Raw genomic sequence first — 21,212 nt, forward strand, 5'->3', positions numbered from 1 at the left:
AAACTAATGACTTTGTCAGAGCTGTAGAGATCTGCAGTGGCTGAAGAACCAGCTCCTCAAGCTTTCGCTGTATTTGTCTGTCATCTGCAAAATGAGGAAAACATACCTAATCTCTCGAGCACAGTCTGGAGTTCATAAACCCCCTCCCTCTGCCATCCTGTTTAATTAAAATAGATGTACCCTCAGCATAACTGCGTTGCCTATCACAGAAAAACAGAATCACAGAATTGTAGGGGTTGGAAGGGACCTCTAGAGATCATCGAGTCCGACCCCCTTGTCAAAGCAGGTTCCCTACACCACGTCACACAGGTAGGCGTCCAGTCGGGTCTTGAATATCTCCAGAGAAGGAGAATCCACCACCTCCCTGTGCAGCCTGTTCCAGTGCTATCTTGAGGCCCAGCATGCAGCAGCATGGACCAGATTTTCTAAGAGAGCACAGCTGTCTGAGAGTTGTCCAGGTGGTGAGAGGATTCGATTCTGACCATTCAGATCTTGAAGCATGGAAGTGAAAAATGGCACATGGGGAACAGAAAACAGACAGGAATGACAGGGGAGGAACTTTTTATAAGGGTAATTAGCAACAGGATGAGGGAAAATGGCTTTAAACTGGATGAGGGTAGATTTAGACTACATATCAGGAAGAAATTCTTTATTGTGCGGGTGGTGTGACTGGAACAGGTTGCCCAGAGAAGTTATGAATGCCCCCTCCCTGGAAGCATTCAAGGCCAAGTTGGATGGGCTTTGAGCCACCTGATCTAGAGGAGGGTGTCCCTGAATATAGCAGGGACTGCTGGACAACCTCAAAGGTCCCTTCCAACCCAAACCATTCAACTCTATGATTCTATAATCTAGAGACATTGCTACCAAATTCCACCTACCTTAGGAAAGCCACTGCAGCCTGCTTCCGAGTAACGCAGTTCCCTTGATCCTGACAAACAAAACAAGAGAAAACAAAACAAACACAACAACAAAATTCAAAGTTTTTTACACCATTAATTATTCACGTAGTTGGTTAATGCTTATATAAACAAAGGGGTTCCACCCAGAAAAAAGCTTTTTGAAAACAAGAAAACATTTTATTATTAAAAAAAAAAAAACACATAAATAATAATGTGGAATAGTTATTGTTATTCAGATTGAATATTATTGGCAGGATGACTCATTTGTTAATCCACAGTGCTATAAATAGTACGGTAACTCAGTTGAATGGAAACATACCCTTCACTATCTCTAGTCACTTGTTTACCCATGTAAAATACATATGTTTTTGAGCTAGCCTAGGTGTATTCCAGAAAGGGCTAGCAAAGTTCAATGACTCCATTACACATTCAAAGCCCTTCAGCTTTCGATTAATTTTCTTGCACTCCTACCATGTTGCTCACTCTGCTCAATGCATGGACATAGAGGCAATAAAAGGCTACTGTAACAACTCAGCCAGTGTTTCCTCATATCATGGGCCAGTGATAGCAAGCCTTTGGCACCAATACCAAGTTTGGCGCCAACAGGTATTTGGTCTGGCACCAGCAATAAGAAGCTATGATGGTTTCTTTTTTAGTTTGTTTGGCACCAGTCACAAGAAACATTCACCATCCCTGGCAGAGAGCCACAGAATTTCACCAAACAGCTTCTGAATCATAACTTCATAACAAACATAACACAACATAACTTGTAATTGCGGAGTCTGTCTCTTAGCAAGCAATTCTGTCCTGACAATTACATCCAGACTTATCAATATCTTTGCTTCCTTCTAGTATCAGTTTCTTTCTAGCTGTAGTAATCTTCTCAAAGAGATACACAAACCTATAAGTTCATCAGCATTTGGATTTTCTTTCTCTTCCTGCAGTTAGATGAAACCAGGTAGTCATCTACAAGGAAAGCCTATGGGGACAGCTACTAAATTAAGTCATCACAAAATATGTTGTAAATACTATGTTGACTTAACCTCCCTCCTCACCCTGTGCTATGTCATGTAACTTCTCAGACAGCAGATCTGCAATATAGGTTCACCTTATGTGGTGTGGAGCCCCATTCAAGCCTCTAAGGCTTAATGCATCTAGGATGAAAAAAGAATTACCTGTAAGTTATCTGAGACTCGTGACAGTACAATTCCAGTTCCAGCAGAGGTTGCTCAATGGCACAACACTTCTGATTAGGCCTCATGGGGGATACCTCAGTGGATGAAGCACAGGATGAAGATTCTGAAGAGCTCAGTTCTACAGAAGGCATTGCCAAAGAGATTTCAGCAGGACATCTCCCCTTCACTCCTCTTGGCTGTAAACTGGATGAGCTCTGAGATTTGTGTGGGAAGGACAGTGTGAGAACAAGGAATTACTTCTGTAGTACGAAGCATTAGTAACAACAGCAATAATGTCATCCTCTTCACAGGGGAAAAATCTGTCCCTGCCCATTCTGTCACAATCCAGTACAAAGGAAAAATTTGCTGAGATGTGGACTTTTGTATGGGACATGAAGTGGGCACAGGGAGGAAGTGATTCTAAGCCTTTGGGCATGGGAAAATTTCTTCTCAAGCAACAACTCCCAAGAAACTAAACATTGTGTTATAAAAAAGCAAAGTCAAAATGGAAGTCCCCACTGTAAATTCAGCTCTTGGTATTTGCCAAAGACACTTGGGAATCCCTACCCTGAGGGAATACTTGTTCCTGTGGAAAAGAGCAAATCTGTGGAGTTCACAATGAGGGGATTCACTCAGACATACATTCTAACTCAGTGATCAAACTCTTCCTCTCAAGGTCTAAATGAATTTCCACTGACCTCCTTTCTTACAGCTTAGTCTCCAGCTGGATTTCCTTCAACTATAAAAATGTATATAGTGTAATTAGCCAACCTCCACAGACTCTGCAGTTCATTTATGCATGCTAGGCAAGTCTCCCGCTGTGAGCAGCCCATCCAAAGAGAACTCTTTGAACTGGCCTATTGTTGTTCATGTAGCGTATTGCATTGTCCAATTTCATCATTCCTGGCAAGGCACCGCACTCCTGCAGCTTGCTACAGGAGGAGGAAAAGAGATGATGAAGCACTTTGTCCAGCTGCTGTGCCGGACATCTCAGATGTACAAATAAGCTTGCCTACCACTAGCTACAGGACTCACCCAGTCAACACAGAGGCATTTGTTGACCAATTGTGCTTATAAGATCTTATCTGGAAGTACTCTCTAATCTAGTTAGCCATCTGGAGGGACAAAAGGACAGAAAAGAGAGTAAGAAAGGATCAGGTGAAAAAGATGAAATAATAATAATAAAATTGAGTCAATAAAGCAACACACCTTTACGTAATATTCACTGGAGTGTACAGTCAAATCTTGGCTTAGAGTACCGTGTAAGTAACACAGCTGGGTTGACCAAAAACATACCCAAAACCACACAACGGTATAGCATTTTGCTACATTTATTGGGGGATAATTCTAGGACTTAAAGGTTGAGCAAATTTCCTTACCTTCAAATACTCATTGGCAAACTCTGAAATAAAGGAGTCAAATAGTACAGAAAATGGGAAGCAAAGTTGTGTGCGTGATTTGCCACCCACCACTCACGTTTCTCTTCTTTGTTTTTGATTAGGTACTGTTTTGGGTAGGAAAAGAGGGGGTCATACATCAAAAAAAAGTGCTGCTCTGCTGCGCTCAAGAGGAAGAGACATTCCATTTTAGAACAAAGAATCTGGGTTTTTTTTCACATTGCTTCACTAAAAGGTTTTTGGAGGTTTTTCTTGGGGTGATGGGGGTGGAGTGTTTGGCTTTGCTATAATACAGCACATCAAAGTGCTTTTGATGTGAAGTTTACTTAACAGAATCAGTTTTTCCGATGATTGTGTTAATCTTTATAAACCTGAAGGCGATACTGTGCCTTTTAAAAAACTATAGCAGGAAAAGACTTGAGGTTACATACACTCTCAGTGGTGAGAGACAGGAGCAGTTGTATTACTTTGCTTCTTCTTAAAAATACACCCATTGCCTCATGGGCAGCAATGGCAGTGGTCTTGACTTCACTCCTACAAGAGTTGGGAAGGTTCTGTTTAAACCACGCTCATCCCTCACGTAAGCACCTTCATGTGCTTTCCCAGGTAAGAGCCACATTAGATTTCCAGGTCAATTTATACAGGGATTGGCTGAGAGGCAGCACGGAGGCCTTAAGCCCACACAAGAATCAGCGCTGATCTTAGGAAGGTACCCCCACTCCACTAATAGCCACTAATAGCTATCTTTAATTGCGTTATTTTGAGCACAAGCTCCTGTCCTCTCTAAAATCCTGCAAAACCAGCTTTGCCATCCACTCCTTGTCTTGAAGTATGGCTGTGAAAAGCTTCTGTTATGTCTGACGTGTTTACCTACAGCATTTGAATGACTTTTTAAGTTCTTTGAATAAAGATAAGAGACAATGTGTACATTTTCCACACAAATAGTGGAACGGCAATAAAATAAACATCAAAGGTAAGCTAGAAAATCATCACTACTTTGCTGCCATTTATAACAAAAGCAGGAAGAGGAAAAACCTACCCTCACCACTGGCATCATCTTAGAAAATACGAGTTTTGGAAGGAACGATGGCTTTTTCCCATACCCTTAAACACAAACATTGGCACCTACAGCTAACACAGTGCTTCACTGAAAGATCTCAGTTTACATTGCGTGCAGAGAACAAGAAGCCAAGAGATGTCTCCCTCCTCTTATCTTTGTTGCTCCATTTTTCTCAGCTGGTACAGCTTTAGTGGGAACAGGAAGCCATCAAGCCCATTATTAAAGTTAGAAAGAGTACAGCCAAAGGACGAGAGGACCTCTTATTGTTTAGCATTTAAGACCCATATGAGGCTGGAAAAAAAATGCAAAGCTTTGAAATGTTGTGCAGGTGTGTGTGGGAATGTTTCTTCTATTCAAAAGAGATGGGGAACGAAAGTAGCGCTGTTTGTTTCTTCTGAGGGTCTTTTAAATCTGCCTTCTTTTAAGTTCCTCCCCAGCGTGTCTCAGCAGCTGGAGCACAGCATAGTCCTAGCCAAAGTGATGCTGCATTTTGGAGCATTTATCCTAAAACAAGGGCTGATTCAGAAAGACTGCTTTTGGAAAACATGGGGCAATCCTCCAGGACACAACATTAAAAGTGGCCATAAGAGAAATAGAATAGAAGCACCACACCGGATTTCTGCTGATGTCTTTGTTTTGGTATTGTTTTGCAGACGCCAGCTCTACTGCTGTATGGAGTCAAATGGGGTTTTGCAATAGACTCTGAATGGCAAGCAGGGTAGGACTGAAGTTTTCAGTGGAGTTACTGCCGTCTCACTCTCATCGTTCAGGTGTTCCATCCAGCGCTGCTGGAGGGGACTGAACATCAGCCCTTAGAAAAGGCCATAAGACCACGATGAGTGCAAAGCTGGAATCAAACAGATCAATCGTGATTATTTTTTTCTCGAAAGAAAAGCACCTGGGCAAAGTTACAGAGTGCTTTGTCCTGAGTTTTATGGAAAATTTATAGTCACGGTGTTATGAAAACGTTAAAGCAAAGTTGTTTTAAAAAAGAAAAAACAAAAAACGCAATAAAAGATTTTATTGGAGAGCAACAGCTCTAACATTGCAGACATGCCATCGGAAGACATCAAGAGATGGTGCTGCGCACACAGGAGCACGCTCAAAGCCAAGGATAAAGCTGTAGTAGCCTCTCCCGTCACGCAGCGCTGCCTACCTGCTCCCACCTTAATCTGCACCCTTGTTATGACGGCGGGGGAGAGGGGGCCGAGACTGTCAGCCCACATAAACCATGAGGGATCCCGAGCTGCGGAGCGGCGCGGGGTTCCAACAGGTTGTTGTGCTGTCACATTGCAACTGCTTTGCGCAGCGCTGCGAGCACAGATCGCGGCGCGGCAGGTTCTGCTCTGCCACCTATGAGCCGTTCCTCATGCTGCACCTGGAGCGGGGCTGGAGTTCCAGATCTCATCGAGCTCTGCTCTGCTCGGAGTGCCCGGCATGGAGGAGGCACCTGGCAGGAGAAAATGCACACGCGTTTCGTAAAAAGAACAAATAAAGAAGAAGAAAAAAAAAGAAAGAAAAAAAAAAAAAAAAAAAAAAAAAAAACGCTTTCCAACCAGACCTCGCTGTCATCTGGGCTAATTGCGACTCTGATACGGCTATTAGGGCATACCCACCTTTGCTACCTTGCTTCCCCACCCACCACCCTTTCAGATCTCCGTCCTGGCTCCGCCTCTCGCCGGCGTTATAATGGGCTGGTCTGAAAGTGGTGGAGAGAGGCAGAACCACAGGGGAAGAGGGAGATAATGACAATAACCCCAGTAACCCCCGTCACCCGGCTGTTGCCCGAGCCGCTGCGAGGAACCGAGCTCTGACGGGGATAACCCGGACGACGAGAGAAGACCTCGGCGTCTCCCGGAGCATCGCCGGACGGGAGCAGCGGGAGCGGCCCGAGGAGCGCCGGTCACCACCGGGGGCGGCGGAGGGGAGAGGCTCCGGTCCGACCCCATGGAGCCGGCGGCGTGACGAGGCTGGGGAGTCCCTCGCTGCGGGAGGAGGACGCGGAGGTGGCAGCCGAAGCAGCCGCCGCCGCGGAGCTGTCCAAGCGGGTGCGGGGGCAGAGCCGCCCCTCCCGCCCCCCTCGGGGCCGCGCCGAGGGGCGGGGGTCGCCGAGCCAAGCAACGGGGCGCGTGGGGGCCGCTCCGCCGCCATGAAGCTGGAGGTGTTCTCGCAGCACTACGAGGACAAGCTGAGCGCCGGCAGCGATCAGGAAGGCAGCGGATCGCTCTCCCCGGCGCCGGCCGACAGCGAGCTGGGATCGGACGGGGACTGCGCCGCCAACAGCCCCGGCGGCAGCGCCGGCAGCTCCGGGCGGCCTCCGCTGCCGACCCCGGCCCCACAGCCGCCGCCGCCGCCGGCTCCGGCCGAGGGGGGCAAGGGGAAGCCGTATACGCGGCGGCCCAAGCCGCCCTACTCGTACATCGCGCTAATCGCCATGGCCATCCGCGACTCGGCCGGGGGCCGCCTGACCCTGGCCGAGATCAACGACTACCTGATGAGCCGCTTCCCCTTCTTCCGCGGCGCCTACACGGGCTGGCGCAACTCGGTGCGCCACAACCTCTCCCTCAACGATTGCTTCGTCAAGGTGCTGCGCGATCCGGCGCGGCCCTGGGGCAAGGACAACTACTGGATGCTCAACCCCAGCAGCGAGTACACCTTCGCCGACGGCGTCTTCCGCCGCCGCCGCAAGCGGCTGAACCGCGCCGCCCCGCCGCCGCCGTCCGCCCGCCCCGCCGCCGCCCCGCAGCCGCCGCCGCAGCCGCCGCAGGAGGCGGCCGGAGCGGGCGCCGCGTCCCCCGCAGCCACCGAGGAGGAGGAGGAGGCGGCGGCGGGCGGCGGAGGAGCGGCGGGCGGCGGCGCCAAGTTCTCCAGCTCCTTCGCCATCGAGAGCCTCCTCCGACGGCCGGCCGGGCCCCGCGCCGCCCCGCAGCCCCCGCCGCCCGCCCGCCTCGTGTGGCCGCCTCCCGCCGCCCCGCACCTGCTGCCCGCTCATCACTACCCGCTGCTCCCCTACGCTCAGCCCTCGCCGCCCGCGGCCGCTCTCTACGGCGGGGGCCTGGTGCAGCTGTGCGCCTACGGGCTGGGCGACCCGCCGCTGCTGCTGGGCGGCCCCCACGGGCATCCCCAGGGGCAGCCGCCGGCGGAGCGACCGCGGGCGCCGCTCTTCGGCGGGGCCGCGCTCCCCGGGGCTTCCCCGCCCTACGTCCCGCTCCGAGCACCGCGGCCGGCGGCGGGGAGCTCGGCTCCGTTCCGCCCGTACGCCGTGGAAACCCCCCTAGCGTAACCCAGGAGAGGGCAGGGAGCTCTGGATCCCGCACTTTAACTCCCAAAGCCTCCCGGCGGACGCCTCGATGACTGTGCCTTAAAGAAGTGATGGCGGGCGTCACTTCGAACCAAGCCAAATAAACTGCCCTCCGGGACATAGCCATGAGCCTCAAGTGCTTCTTACTGTGCGCTGGGACCGCTCCGCTTCTGCCTTCCCCTCTCCGCCCCTCGAGGTTGCGCGAGTGGGGGGGGAGGAGGGGCGGGGGCTGCTGCGGGGCCGTAGGTCCGGGCCGCAACGCCGCGCATCACTGTGCCAAACCCACCCCAACCTCCCCCTTTTTATTTTGTTTTGTTTTGTTTTGTTTTTCTCCTGCCCGGCACCCGACACCTCGTGGGAAAAGAGGACCTTAAGTTATTTATAAAAGCAGTGTTTTTCACACGAGGAGAGTGCCGCTTTTTTAATTAATTATTGTTGGGGAAAGGGGTGTAGAAGAGCGACGTCACCTGTGCTGTTGTACACCCAACGCTGAGCCCTCTACTGCTTGGAAACACTGATTCCTCTCGTATTTTATTTTGATGTTTGTATATAATAGATGTGCGTGTGCCCAGCGCCTCCGCTGCCTTTTTATTATTATTATTATTATAGCGAAGGACAACGGACATAACCCGCTCGTCATCTCCGAGAGCAAGGCAAAGGAGCGGGCTCCGGTTGCCGGGTGGGCGAAATCTCAGCGCCAGGACTCAGTGGGAGTGTTAGAGGTGACAGAACACATTCAGCCTTCGGCTGTTCCCGAAGCACGATGTGTTCGGGCTGCTCAGCACCACCACGAGAGATCGGGGCAGCCTCAGAAAGACGGAGCTGGGAAAAGGAGAGGGAGGGTTTCAGTGCCCGGGGAACAGGGTAAGAAGTGAGTTCTTCCTCCAACTCAGAGCGCTTTTCTTTTTTTTAATTATCATTTTCATTTTTCTTTTTTTTTTTTTTTAAACTTTTTTTTTTTTTTTTTTTTTTTTTGGAAGCTCTGAAATGGTCATTTGGGGTAGGTCTGCTTGTTCTCATAATAGTAATAATAAAAAGGATGAAAAACGACCAGCTTTCTTTCCCTTGCCTCTTCTGTAACGATCACCCAAACGAACGCTGAAGGAGAATTTGGAGTCAGGGCTGATTTCTAATCACACTTGTTTGGGACCTCGGTCTTCCTCCCCACCTGCTCTGCCTCAGCCCTTGCCCTTTCCTTTCCCACCCGCAAACACTGCGCAGACAGCGGAGGTGCGCTCGGAGCGCAGCGCTTCCAGCAGAGCATACAGCGGGTGGAACCGCAGAGCTGTTTCCATCCAGCTCCAGCCGATTTCACGGCGCGTTTAGCACAGACCGTAACATCCATCAGAACATTGCGAGAGATTAGTGACTAATGGATTAAGTAATCCAACCCTTGAAGGAATTGGTTTTTATGTACGCACGCACACACACACACACACACACACGTTTGGTATTTCGACATCATCGTGCCTTCAAGGCTCTGTGCAAATATCCATCAGCCCTGCTATAAACGATCCTTTCCTCTTTCTTTATAGGGGTGCTCAGAGGGAAACTGCAGGTCTCCTTTGGTTCTGTCCAACTGCAGTGCTCATTATTTGTGGTACTGATGGAACAGGGACATTGTTACCTCAGCCATAAGTGCGTATTTAATTGGATGTATGCAAGCATGCCTACAGATGCAGATTTGTTATATATTTAAGAAGATGACATTTGGATGTGCCTTCGAGAAAAGCTTCTGTTTGTCCAAAAAACTAACCCAGCTTTAAAAGGAAAAGCAGCCCATAGGGCATCAGCACACAAATATCACAGTTAGGATCCATGGAGATTCCATGGAGAGCATCACCTCCCACTCCAAGGAGGAACCCCAAGGAGGAGACAGGGAGCTGGGACAGTTTGCTCTCAAGCACATGGATTTATGGGGAAAGGGAAAAGGAAGGCAGTAGAGTCCCAGCCCAGCTGCCCTGAGCGCAACCAGCACTGCCCACAGCCCTCCAGGTGCCCACAGCCAGGGCAACCCCAGCACAGGGCATTGCCATCAGTGTGGGTTGGTAGCTGTGATGGACAGGCACTGAAACATGGCACCTGTCCAAACACTTCCAGCAGCAGGTAACCAGAGAACCCACACTTTACATTTTTGTGCGGAACAAGCAAATTAACCATTTCGCACACCTTCCCCAAACAGCCAGGTCTGTATGGCCAGGCACTTTGTCTTCTTTAACATCTAATAAATCAAGATGACAGAACAGAGAAAAAGCCTTTCTCCTTTTGATATTTGACACATCTGCAGTAAGCCAATACTTTTCTGCCCTGTTCTTCCACACACACACCCTCCCCCCCAACAAGGGGCTGCATTGCCCACCCAACATATCCAAGGGCTCATCAGGTGGGTACAGGTCAGGATATGGGGGGGAAATTCACACACTGTACAGGCAGACCTGGTTTCAGGGCCACAGAAAGCCTGATAGAAGAGGGAGCATCACATTTTCATTTGCATTTTCATCTCTGTGTGCAAAAACTGCTACATGGGGAGCAGTCAGCATGAGATGATTGTGAAGGCCTCCATGTGAGTAGAAATGCCCCTGAATTCTAAACCAGAGCAACTTTGGGGTTTAACTGCATTGTTTTAATAGAGACACTGCTTTCCAAACAAATATATTGTTTCTGACTGTTCAAGCTCTTTCACAGTATGGCTTCTCTATTACAGTCTTACCATGCTTTAAAAGGGGAAAAAAAGCTACGCTCAACATCCAGAGTATTCCCAGCAAACATTTTTGGTGGCTTCTCCCCCCATTGGCACCCTGTAGTAGGTAGTTGCTAAAGACATTTACTTGAATCACACTGGTTCTAACTGCTTTTCTAAACCTCTTCAGATTTTAACTTACTGAGCAGCATAAACTCCTCTTTTGTGGATTAAACCCAAATGTAAAGGAAATGCTTAAGAAGAACTGCACACTTTGAGATTTAATAGATGCTAAACACAAATTCATGGAAAACAAACAAACCAAAAAGCTTGCTTAGAACACACACAGAAGGAGGATACAACAATACTCCTTTTATATTCACCCTTACAGTGGATGCTAGGAGGTTTACTCCTTTACCTCACCGGAGAGATTTCAGTAGGGCAGCCCTTTAACTGTGTTATTTTCCTATCAGATTAATTCAGCCTATTCACCAACTGCATCTAATAAAGCCTGAAACTTGCTTTCAGCTTCTATGCCCAATGACCTATAAAATAGGATGAATAGCCCTCCAGTATCCCTAACTCTCTCAGGAAGTAGCCCTCTGAAGTTAGGAATTTCATTCACAAGCCATTTCCACACAGTAATGTTAGCTTACAGGATTTGGTTCAACTCAGTTCTCTAGACAGAGCCCCCATCTGAAAGCACAGTCCTTGATAGAGGCCTATTTCCACACTGAGAGGACTGAAAGACAATGAGTACAATATTCTTTCAGGACCTTCTCCAGCATTTTCAGAAGGGTGGTTCTTAGTGGCAGAATTTATCCAAGCACAGAACCCTAAACAAAGAGAAGCTTCATCCTAGTAAGAAGGCACACATAATATTTGGGTTCACTCACCCCTCATCATTCATACCATGGCTCAAGAAGTCATAGAAACATAGAATTACCAAGGTTGGAAAAGACTTCTAAGATCATCTAGTCCAACTGTCCATCTACCACCAATATTTCCCCACTAACCCAAATCCAAGGCAAAACTTCCTACACAAGAGCAAGGAGATCACAGCCCCATTCAGAAGTGTAAAGCTTCCCAGCTGAAGCCCAGATTTTGCATGGTTCTTCATTGAGCTGGGGGAAGCTTTTCACATAATAACAGGCAAGAGACTTCATTTATTGTGCCAAGCTTTTTGCCTTTTAAGTCTGAAGTAGACATAAGACCAAAGGTGAAATCCACCTCCAGCCAAATTCAATATGCTAAAGCTGTGATTTGGGCAAGGCTGATTGTACCCTGTTGCAACTTTGCTAGGTACTGCAATAGCTCTTTAATAATGGTTCCATCTTTCATTTACGTTCTGGAAAGGAAAGGTTTTCTCCTTGAATAAACCATCTTGACTTCTTTGATACTCTCAGAAGTCTTGAAACCAGCTTCTGAAGAGACATTGATGAAGCCCACCTGACATAAAATCAGACAGCAAGAGAGAGCCTAGCCTTCCCTGGACATTCAAACCAATATTAATGTATCATTATTTGAGATATTTAGATTGCCACCTTCAAAAAGCTAGTAATTTATGTAGTCTACAGCCTTGCATAGGAGCTAAACATTATTATTGCCTTCAGGAAGTTTAACCTCAATACACCTGGGTAGACCAGGCCTTTGTCCTCTTTTCCAGAGCCGGAGGGGTTTTGCATAAGGAAGGATTGTGAGTACACACTGTCATAGCATTTATGCTCTTGCACCACGGTATTGTTTTCTTTGTTATGACATGTTTCAAAATTTCTGAGCTCTTTCAAGCAGGATGGCATACTAATAGCCTTCTTTGCTATGGGGAAAAGCAATGCTTCTGTGGGTTCTTTCCTGAGTAGCAGAGCAGACTATTCAGACAGTACAAATCTCTTCTTCTGTATGATGTATGAGTAGATTATGTGGCACTATTAGACTGAAATGGTTCAAGGATCATCAGGTAGAAAAACATGCAAGGGAAAAGACAGGCTGACACCTCATTTTCCAGATTCCACTGTTATTATTTTCTGTCATAGCTATTCACTGAGTACATGTTTACAAGCAGTATGTAGGGGTTCACTCATGTTTTGTAAGCATAATTTAGCTGTTTTAGGGTCCAGTAGGCTTATTTTAGCTGTGTTTGGACTACAGTTGTTTATTACTCCATTACCATATTACCTTAAAATAACATCTGACAACCAACTGGTAGCACTTCCTAAATAGTATTTCTTGGTATCCTCAATATTACTAAAGAATTTTCAGTCTGGTGTGGAAAAACAATGCTAATGAACATCATGTCAGAGACAAACTGCTTAAGTACTAGTATTCTATTATTCCACAAGGTATCTGAAGCTGCCTTGTTGAACAGAAAACTCTTAAGCCAAGACTTCTGTAAAATTAATTTACCCTTGACAGAACTTTCCTTGACTTAGAGATCATAAAGTCTGAGAAGAAACCCGAGAGTCTGATTTCCTAACCTTGTATTTTTATCAGTAGCTGTTACAACTGCTCAGATAAACCTCAGCATTCCACACGGAAGTTGTTACAGCCTTCAAGGTTTTGCAAAGATAATTTTCTTCAAGTCCTCAGAGGTTACCTTTCAAAACAGACGTATGATACTAACCTATTTATTTCAGCTCCTTCCACAACATTTGCTGTTGAACACTGCAACATTTCAATAAAGAAATTACATATTTTTAATAGGAGTCTATGATAATATAGACAGCGGAAACATCTGGAACTACCCAATTTATTTTCATTCTGTTTGTTTCTAATAGCTCACGAGCAAGGCAGTATCTAGCAGATTTGTTTAAAGTATCCAAGCTATGAGGAAATAAATAACAGAAAATGTTCTGGTGAGAAATGTTAATTTACGTCATTTCATAATTAAGGATTTGTAATGGTTCTTAAGATTCCTAAGCTAAGTATTAAACCTAATGCAAATCCCTTTCACCACCGAGCAACCGATGTTGCTCAGGATACTTCATACAACCATCTTCAGCACTGCAACATGTGTTCGTTACTCATCCTCATCACACAACACAAAACTAATTCCTCTCTTTGGCATATACAAGCCTCAATTAGTTGCATGTTATCATCACATTCCCCATTAATCACTTAGCAAAACTGTACAGATGCATGGCAACTTTCTCACTTTTTCTTCATAAGTCAGTCCAGGAAGCCCCCCAGTCATTTCTGCTTTTCTCTGAACTTCTCTGGTGTATCATGTCTTCCTGACTAATCATACACCATAACAAAGGCATAGCTTTGTGTCATAATACCTGGAGTCATGTCAGGTTCTTCCCACGCCCCTTAGCTCCAGAAGAAGCAGGTTAAGGAAGGACAGGAGTTATCTCCCCAAACAGCCAGACGAACGTGTGACAACAGAGCACACAGACTCTAGCTACCCAATCGTATCTGTACCAACACTACCACAAATGTTGTTCGATGTAACATTTCAGTGAAGTCTTGTTCAAGCAGAGGAGCATTGTTCACCTTCTCACCTCCTTCTGCTCCCTTATCTTGCCCTTTTCCAAGCCCTCTCTTGAAGAGGAAGGTCTGAATTTTCCCATTCCCCGGGAACTACGTGCTGCTCCCCATTCCTTTTATGCCATGTGAAGGAGATTAGTTTTCCCCTTTGCTACAAATAGAAGTTACACCATTTCATCCAGCTCCCAGTGTCAGCAAGGGAGAGTTTCCTCCACATTATCATTTCTGTCACCACAGATGACAGGCCCAAATCTAACCAGACAATTTGACAAGCTCAGCACATGCCATAATTGTGTTGTTATAATTTCTTCCTCTCCAGCACAAACAACCAGAGCAAGGAACAGTAAGGCTTCCCAAATTACATTTAATTAGTGCCTGCGCAAGTAACATCTATTGACACTTTTCTTGTTCCTCATACAGCTGAAATCTGAAGACCAGAAGGATCTTTAACTGGCTTAAGAAGTGAAAGGCAGCTATTTGCATAGCTTGATTTAAATATGGGGGAATTATGCTGGGTTTTCCTACAGGGTGGAGATGACACCTCAAACTGGGAAACCTTCTGAGGCATTCAGAAATCAATCAGCTGGCTTTCTGTTCTGACAGAGAGCCTGGAGTGGTGCCAGAAGCCTGTTAGCTGGAAGAGCTAGTTGGCCTAGCAGAGACTGAGCATGGATTTAATTGTTCTAGAGGATGTGTTTGCACCAATTAACAGCAGTTGCAGCTTGTTGTCTCATTCCATGGCACCACATATGCCTGCCTGTTTTCAGCCCACAGCGTGGTATCAGCTACTGGTAACTACTTTCATTTCAGATGTAGTGTTATGTTAAAAAGTAACACTAGAGTTTAAAACGGGAGGCAGCTCGGCACCACACAGCCACTTGCTCCCAGCAGCAGACTAGGAGAGAGAACTGAAGAGAGAGAAGTTGTGGGTTGCAGTAAGAACAGTAAGATAAAAAGAGGAAAAAATGATACACAGAGCACTTGCTCACCACAGTAGCCCTGTCAGTTTGTCCCAGTTTTACTACTGAGCATGACTTTTTATGGCATGGGACAACTTTTTTGCCAGTTTAGGTCAGCTGTCCTGGCTGTGCCCCCTTTGCATACCTGCAGCCTGCTCACTGACAGGCCTTGTGAGAAGCTCAAGTGTCCTTGACTCCATGCAAGCACTGCATAGCAACAACTAAAAACATCAGTGTGTATTATCAATATTGTTCTCATTCTAAATCCAAAACACAGCATCATACCAGCTACCGGGAAGAAAATTTCCCAGCCAACGCCAGGACAAACAGCTTAATTCTAATTATTATTATAAAAAAGAGCCATAGCACTTACATGATCTTATTTTAGCTCCTTTTGATTCTGTGCATGTATGCCACTAAAATGCGCTGATTAAATTACAGGATCACACTGTTTTTTCTTCCTATAGGGTTTCCTGCATCATCCAATAAAAAGTAGTGGGAAGGAATCAGGATTGTGTAATTAAAAATAGTATTGTTTTCCATGGTCCAGGCTCAGTGGAAGTCAGAAGACAATGGATCTCTTAAATAAATAAATAAATAAATAAATAAATAAGTAAATTAGAAAGAATGTTTCAGTATTCAGGTTGTAGGATTCTAGACATGCAGATACATAGGAAAACTAGTTAAGTCAAAATCTGTTCAGCCTACTTAATATCAGGATACATAGAAACCTGTTCTAAACTAACGTGTAATAGACAGGTAGATAGATAGAGAGATGGATGGATGGATAGATAGATAGATAGATAGATAGATAGATAGATAGATAGATAGATAGATAGATAGATAGATACTGAGTTCTTATGGTAGCTGGCTTTATTAGGAATACAAGCAATCATTACTTTAACAAAACTTATTCTAATATAGGGGACACTGAAGCCAAAAAAGCAGATTCCTTATGGAATCTGCCTGTCACAGTATAAGTTTAGAAATTAGGTTTTGCAGTTTCTGAACGTTCACATGGACCTGACCATGCTGAATCTGGCTCAGACTGTTATCTGAGCCACGGGACACTTCCCCTTCCTCACCAGGAAAAGAAGCCTGACTTAGTGTGCTGGTGCCTAAAGGTCTCCCAGACATGGTGAGGTCTGACGTATTTACACCCTTCTCTCCCTTTTCACTCTTATTTAGTTGCTTGCCAAACAGCAGTGGACACTGCTCAAGCTCAATTTGTTTTGGTTGGGTGCTCTTGTAAGCACTATCCATTCATCTCCTTGGATGCAAGGCCAGTGAGCGGTGTCCTACAACTGGAGGCTGTTTCCATAGACCAGATCAATCATCCAGTGCTAAATAAAGAGCAGTACAGAAGCACCGCTGGGGTTTATGACACCAAAAGGAGGACTTTGTATCCATAAACATGTTACTAGAGTCCATTCCACAAAACTGCATATACTGCCCTCAGACCATACCTGCCACATGCACACAGTTTCTACTGATAGCAATTATATCCCAGCCCATATATACAACCCATAAAATCTGGCAAGCAGTCAAGAACAACAGAAACCAATCATTCTACTACATCATTCGTAAGTGGTATAAGACACTCAAATCTTACAGATAACACATGCCCCCAAAACAACTGGCAGGAATGAATGTAGTGAGGAATTCCCTTATATTTATTTAATACATTTTCTATTCATTAGCAAGAGGAGATTGAGAAACACTGAAAATATTTCCATATCTTAACTGAGAAGTGCTCCCTATTTATCCTTGGTCTTAGAATTTCATTCCACAGCACAAAAAGTGAATGATACCAACAAAACAAGACTCAGTTTTTTCAAGGTAGATCCGTCTACATGATAGATAGTTCCTGTTGATATCAGCAGTAGTTCTCATAGATACTAAGTATCTCAGTCATTCAGGTCCGGTTAGGAGTGGCTCAGAACCCAGCAGAACCAGGAACTAAATGTAAACAGCTATACATTAATCTTAATTGCTATTCTATAAATAGTCTGGGAAAGAAGCTAATGGGAAACTCCAGTCAAATTGAGCAACCAGAGTCATGATGGGGGTATTTTTTTCATCCCCTGCATTATTAAAAGGCCAAATGAGTGTTCAAATTAGAGGACTCAAACACCGACATGAAATTTTGTTATGAATAAGAGGTTCACATTGGCATAAAGCCAAAAATAAGTCATTTTTATCTGATAATCTGCTATATGTTTTCACTTTCTGCTGCCCCACTTATGTAAACTCTCTTAAGTAAGAGCAAAATCTTAAGATGGTGAATATGTCGATTACTTGAATTGCAGCTGTTTTTCTAGGCCTTAAGCATCGTACAAAGGACCTTAAGACCACCACCTCAGGAACCTGTGTGAGACACATTAGGATCTCAGAGTGGAGAGCTCACCTTGGGTGAGGCTGCATCCAGGTTTTCCAAGGCTTTCCAGCACATAACAAGAATAAGTTAAAGAAACAAGTGGGCCTGCTTTTGTTCATTAACAGCCCAAAAACACCACAGATTTCTGCCCCAGACAGGGTAAGTCTCCATCACTTTGAGGACACCATGAATGCTATGCATTCCCTACCGTTAAGGAATGAAGCTGCCTGACTCCAGCGGGAAGTTGAATTGAAGAACAACACTTGGAAGATCTGCCAGCCCAGGTCTCCTAGCAAACAAATAAAATAAAATAATTGACTGACATTTAAAAATAAATAAATAAATAAATAAATAAATAAATAAATATGTAAATAAGGAAAAATAGAAAGCTAATACTTCAAAATATACTCCCATCTAGCCAGGGTCAGCAACTCCTCATTTCATAGGAAAACAGGGGAATGCTTCTCCCTCCCGTATGAGGTCCTAAACCTAGAGGACAAACTTGAAGCCCAGAGTGTTGATTCATACTCCACTTAATACAACTGCTCAACAGGCTGCCAAAAGGAAGAGCAGCTTTGCCCAAGCCCTACCAACAACTGCTGTCTCTCAGTATGGTCAGCCATCATCCACAGGTACAACTGGAAGGACCTTAAAAAAGGAAATAACCTGTAGTCTCATGAAGGTGTTGCAGCAGCTCTGACATCAGACTCAAGTCAAGAGGCTTATAAAAGTTTCCAGCTTAAACACTCATCACCCCAGGCAGCTCTCAGCACACCATCCTGAGGGTCCCCTTCTGCCCCATCAATACAGATATGTTATCATCATTTTTTATCATGTAAATTCAACTACTGTTCAAGTTACAGATGTGATAACTGTATGGTGATCACCCATATCAGCTTGAAAACAGACTTAACCTCTGAGATGCTTGCATGTACAAAGAAGTTTGGTAGCTGTATCTCCTCCAGCTGTAAAGACTGAACGTACATGAAAATTTGAGAACTTTAAAATAGAATTTACATATTTTCACTTATATAGGATTATAGCAAGGACAAAGCCAAAGACAACTTTCTCCCGGGAGAAAGATTCCTGTTTGAAAGTATTCGTGCCTCAAAGTGTCATTTATTTCATTGTTATTCAGGGAGACCCAATAGATGTTCATATGCTTGCCTCGGTTTTTCTTTAGTTTAATTCCTTCCAGTAACTCCCTATTTAATACCCTCCTTCAAAATAAGGTGGGGGGGGGGAGTGCAAAATAATTTTCCAGGACTATTACATTATGTAATTTCAATAAAGTAGTTAATATTTAAACACTCAGTACACATGACCTAAACAATACATTCACATTATTTACAAATGCAAGTCTAGCTTATTCAGCAACTTGTCATTTATACTAACAAATGTGACAAAGATGACTGAATGTTGTGTTTTTTCAGACTGCACAAAAGCTGAGTATTTCTATTCACTTAAATAATAAATTTGTCTTGGTAAAACAAACCAAAAACAAACAAACAAACAAAAAGGTCTATTCTATATATACGCTCTATACAAGCATAGGTTAAACTTGGTCCCATCTGTACAATGAATATATTGGCAGTAGATACAAAAGAGTAAAAGTTTACATTTGCAAGTACTGTTTCATGGATGCAAGTTGTGCTATGAAGAAGAAATATTTTGTCTGCAGAAGGATTCAGAGAGCCAGTTCTTTGCTCTGCAATTAGAGGAAGACACACAGGTTACAAAGAAGAGGGAATTCAGCCTTCTGACATGACAAAACAGGAACTGAATCTCCTTTCTGGGTGGCATTGCATGTCTGCACTGAAGATGGCAGAGCTGACTACAGTGTTCATCACCCAAGGTCCTATCCCATGTGTGTCAATCAAACCCAAGAGACAGCTTTGACTCCAGTGCTGTACCCACAAAGGATGCTGAAAGGCCCTGCATGAAGCTTTGGATATTCCTAATTCATCAAAGGGCCATTTGTCTCCAAGAACATTTCCCTCACAAACTTGACCCATTATTTTTTGAGTCCATACCAACTCTTTCAGCTAAATTCCACAGTCAAATTCCACACTTGTGTCAAATAAAGAAGTATCCATTGCTCTTCTGCTGAATGCGCCACATGGTAACTGAGCTCAAGATCAACAGATGTCAGCTGACAGAAGGTAGCAACCATTCCTCTAAGCACCTCTCTCTTGCAAGAGAGAATTCTATTATATTCTCCCCTGAGGAAGGAATGTACTGTATCTCTTCATCTGGACCATACTTGTGAACTTCTCATTTTATGCAGCACCTTGAGATGTAGAGTTGGTGAGGAGTACACAAGGATGGAAGACCAGAACCACAAAGAGCATTTGAATGCTGATCACACCATGGATCTATATGACCCAAACAAATGTTGAATGTCATGAACAAATAATCTTTACTCAAAGCTACTGGGTTTTTTCCAACTGCTACTAGCTATGGTCCTTTCACTTTTATTAGGAAAAAAAGAAACAAAAACAAACAAACAAAAAAAAAAAAAAACCAATGCCTCTCTCCTATGAGAATCACTGTTTCAGAGCCCCACCTGCTGCTATTTTTTTGAATATGGAGTTTTAATTCCTACAGATTAGAAAGTCAGAAATCCCCCAGATGCAGCAGATCAGCTTGATCTATGTCGTCAGTGTTAGATGTGTGGTTCTGTTCCTTCAGCTGTCTGCAAGTTTGTCGATCTGTAGGAGGGAGCTGTAGATAACAGTTGGACTGGTTGATCTTTGTGGTTTTTTCCAACCTCAATGATTATGACCTGAGGTCCCTTAGAAGGCTATGAAAGCTAGTGGAAGCAGGGTGAGGCTGCCCGAGTAATGTTTGAAACTCCTACAGGTGATTCCTGCATTCCACCATCTACTGTGCACTCAGACTGAAGAAACACAAACAAGAGCTATCTTGTCCATCATTTATATAAGAAGTGACAGAATTCTTTGGGACGTTTCTGTGCATCTTTGTGCAGTCAGAAATCCAGAAATCTTCCTATTTTAACTTTGGTTAAAATTTTTGTTTTAGTTACCAAAAAAAAAAAAAAAAAAAGAAGAAGAAGAAGAAGAAGTCTTTAAGTGTCATCTACATTTTAAACAGGTTTGGCTCTTGGGGCATGTCCACCATTACCCAATCTGCTGTAAAGAACAGAAGCCTGTCTTCCTGATTATCCAGAAACACATTGGAGGAAGGCTTTGGAAGAGATTCCTGTTTCATATTTGTAAATCAGCCAAAAGCTATTAAAGCAAGGAAAAGCACCTTCAGGAGAACATAACATCTATCACACCTTTTCCCCTTTCCCCCAACAGCTTCTTTTGTTTAATATTAGCTCAGTAACAAAAAAGTCATTACAACTTACCCAAGCTACAAGATAGCTTAAATATTAACAAGCATGTAAAGTCAGTGGAGGTAAGAGCCTGGAGCTGTATAATAATAAAGCAAAGCTCAGTGAGATTCCATAATTATTTGTTACACAACCCAAGAAACTAGCTAGAGCATTTCTAAGATTATGCACCTCTCATATATGATGTCTAACCATGCCAGAAATTACATAAGGCTTTTTATAACAATCATTAGTTATTAAAAAGGCAGAACAAAGGGCCATTATGACCAGAAGTGGCAATCCAAGAATGGATTTATTTAGGATTTGATCCAAAGCCCATCATACTGACTTCCATACATTACAATGTGCTTCAGATTCAACATTCATTATGTTCCATATTGGACAGTTTCCTTTCAAGGTTTTGTGGAGCTAGAAAATGAACTGTGGAGAATTGCAGAGGAATTAGAGTAGATATCTGTCCCTGTCAGAGCTGAGAACTCAGACATGGCACTTGTTTCGGTGGCAGTAGCATTGGCTTTAC

At 44.5% G+C, this 21,212-nt stretch overlaps 1 protein-coding gene across 1 annotated transcript; it reads left to right on the forward strand.

The window, feature by feature from the left end:
- The first annotated feature begins 6,107 nt into the window (after window positions 1-6,107).
- FOXQ1 (forkhead box Q1) lies at window positions 6,108-8,882 on the forward strand. The gene has a single exon (XM_015854499.3). The coding sequence runs from the start codon at window positions 6,681-6,683 to the stop codon at window positions 7,812-7,814; it is 1,134 nt and encodes a 377-aa protein (XP_015709985.1). The 5' UTR covers window positions 6,108-6,680; the 3' UTR covers window positions 7,815-8,882.
- The last annotated feature ends 12,330 nt before the right edge of the window (window positions 8,883-21,212 follow it).

Source organism: Coturnix japonica, chromosome 2, assembly GCF_054131305.1.
Source record: "Coturnix japonica strain WE chromosome 2, WE-NBRP24, whole genome shotgun sequence".
Lineage (NCBI taxonomy): Eukaryota > Metazoa > Chordata > Aves > Galliformes > Phasianidae > Coturnix > Coturnix japonica.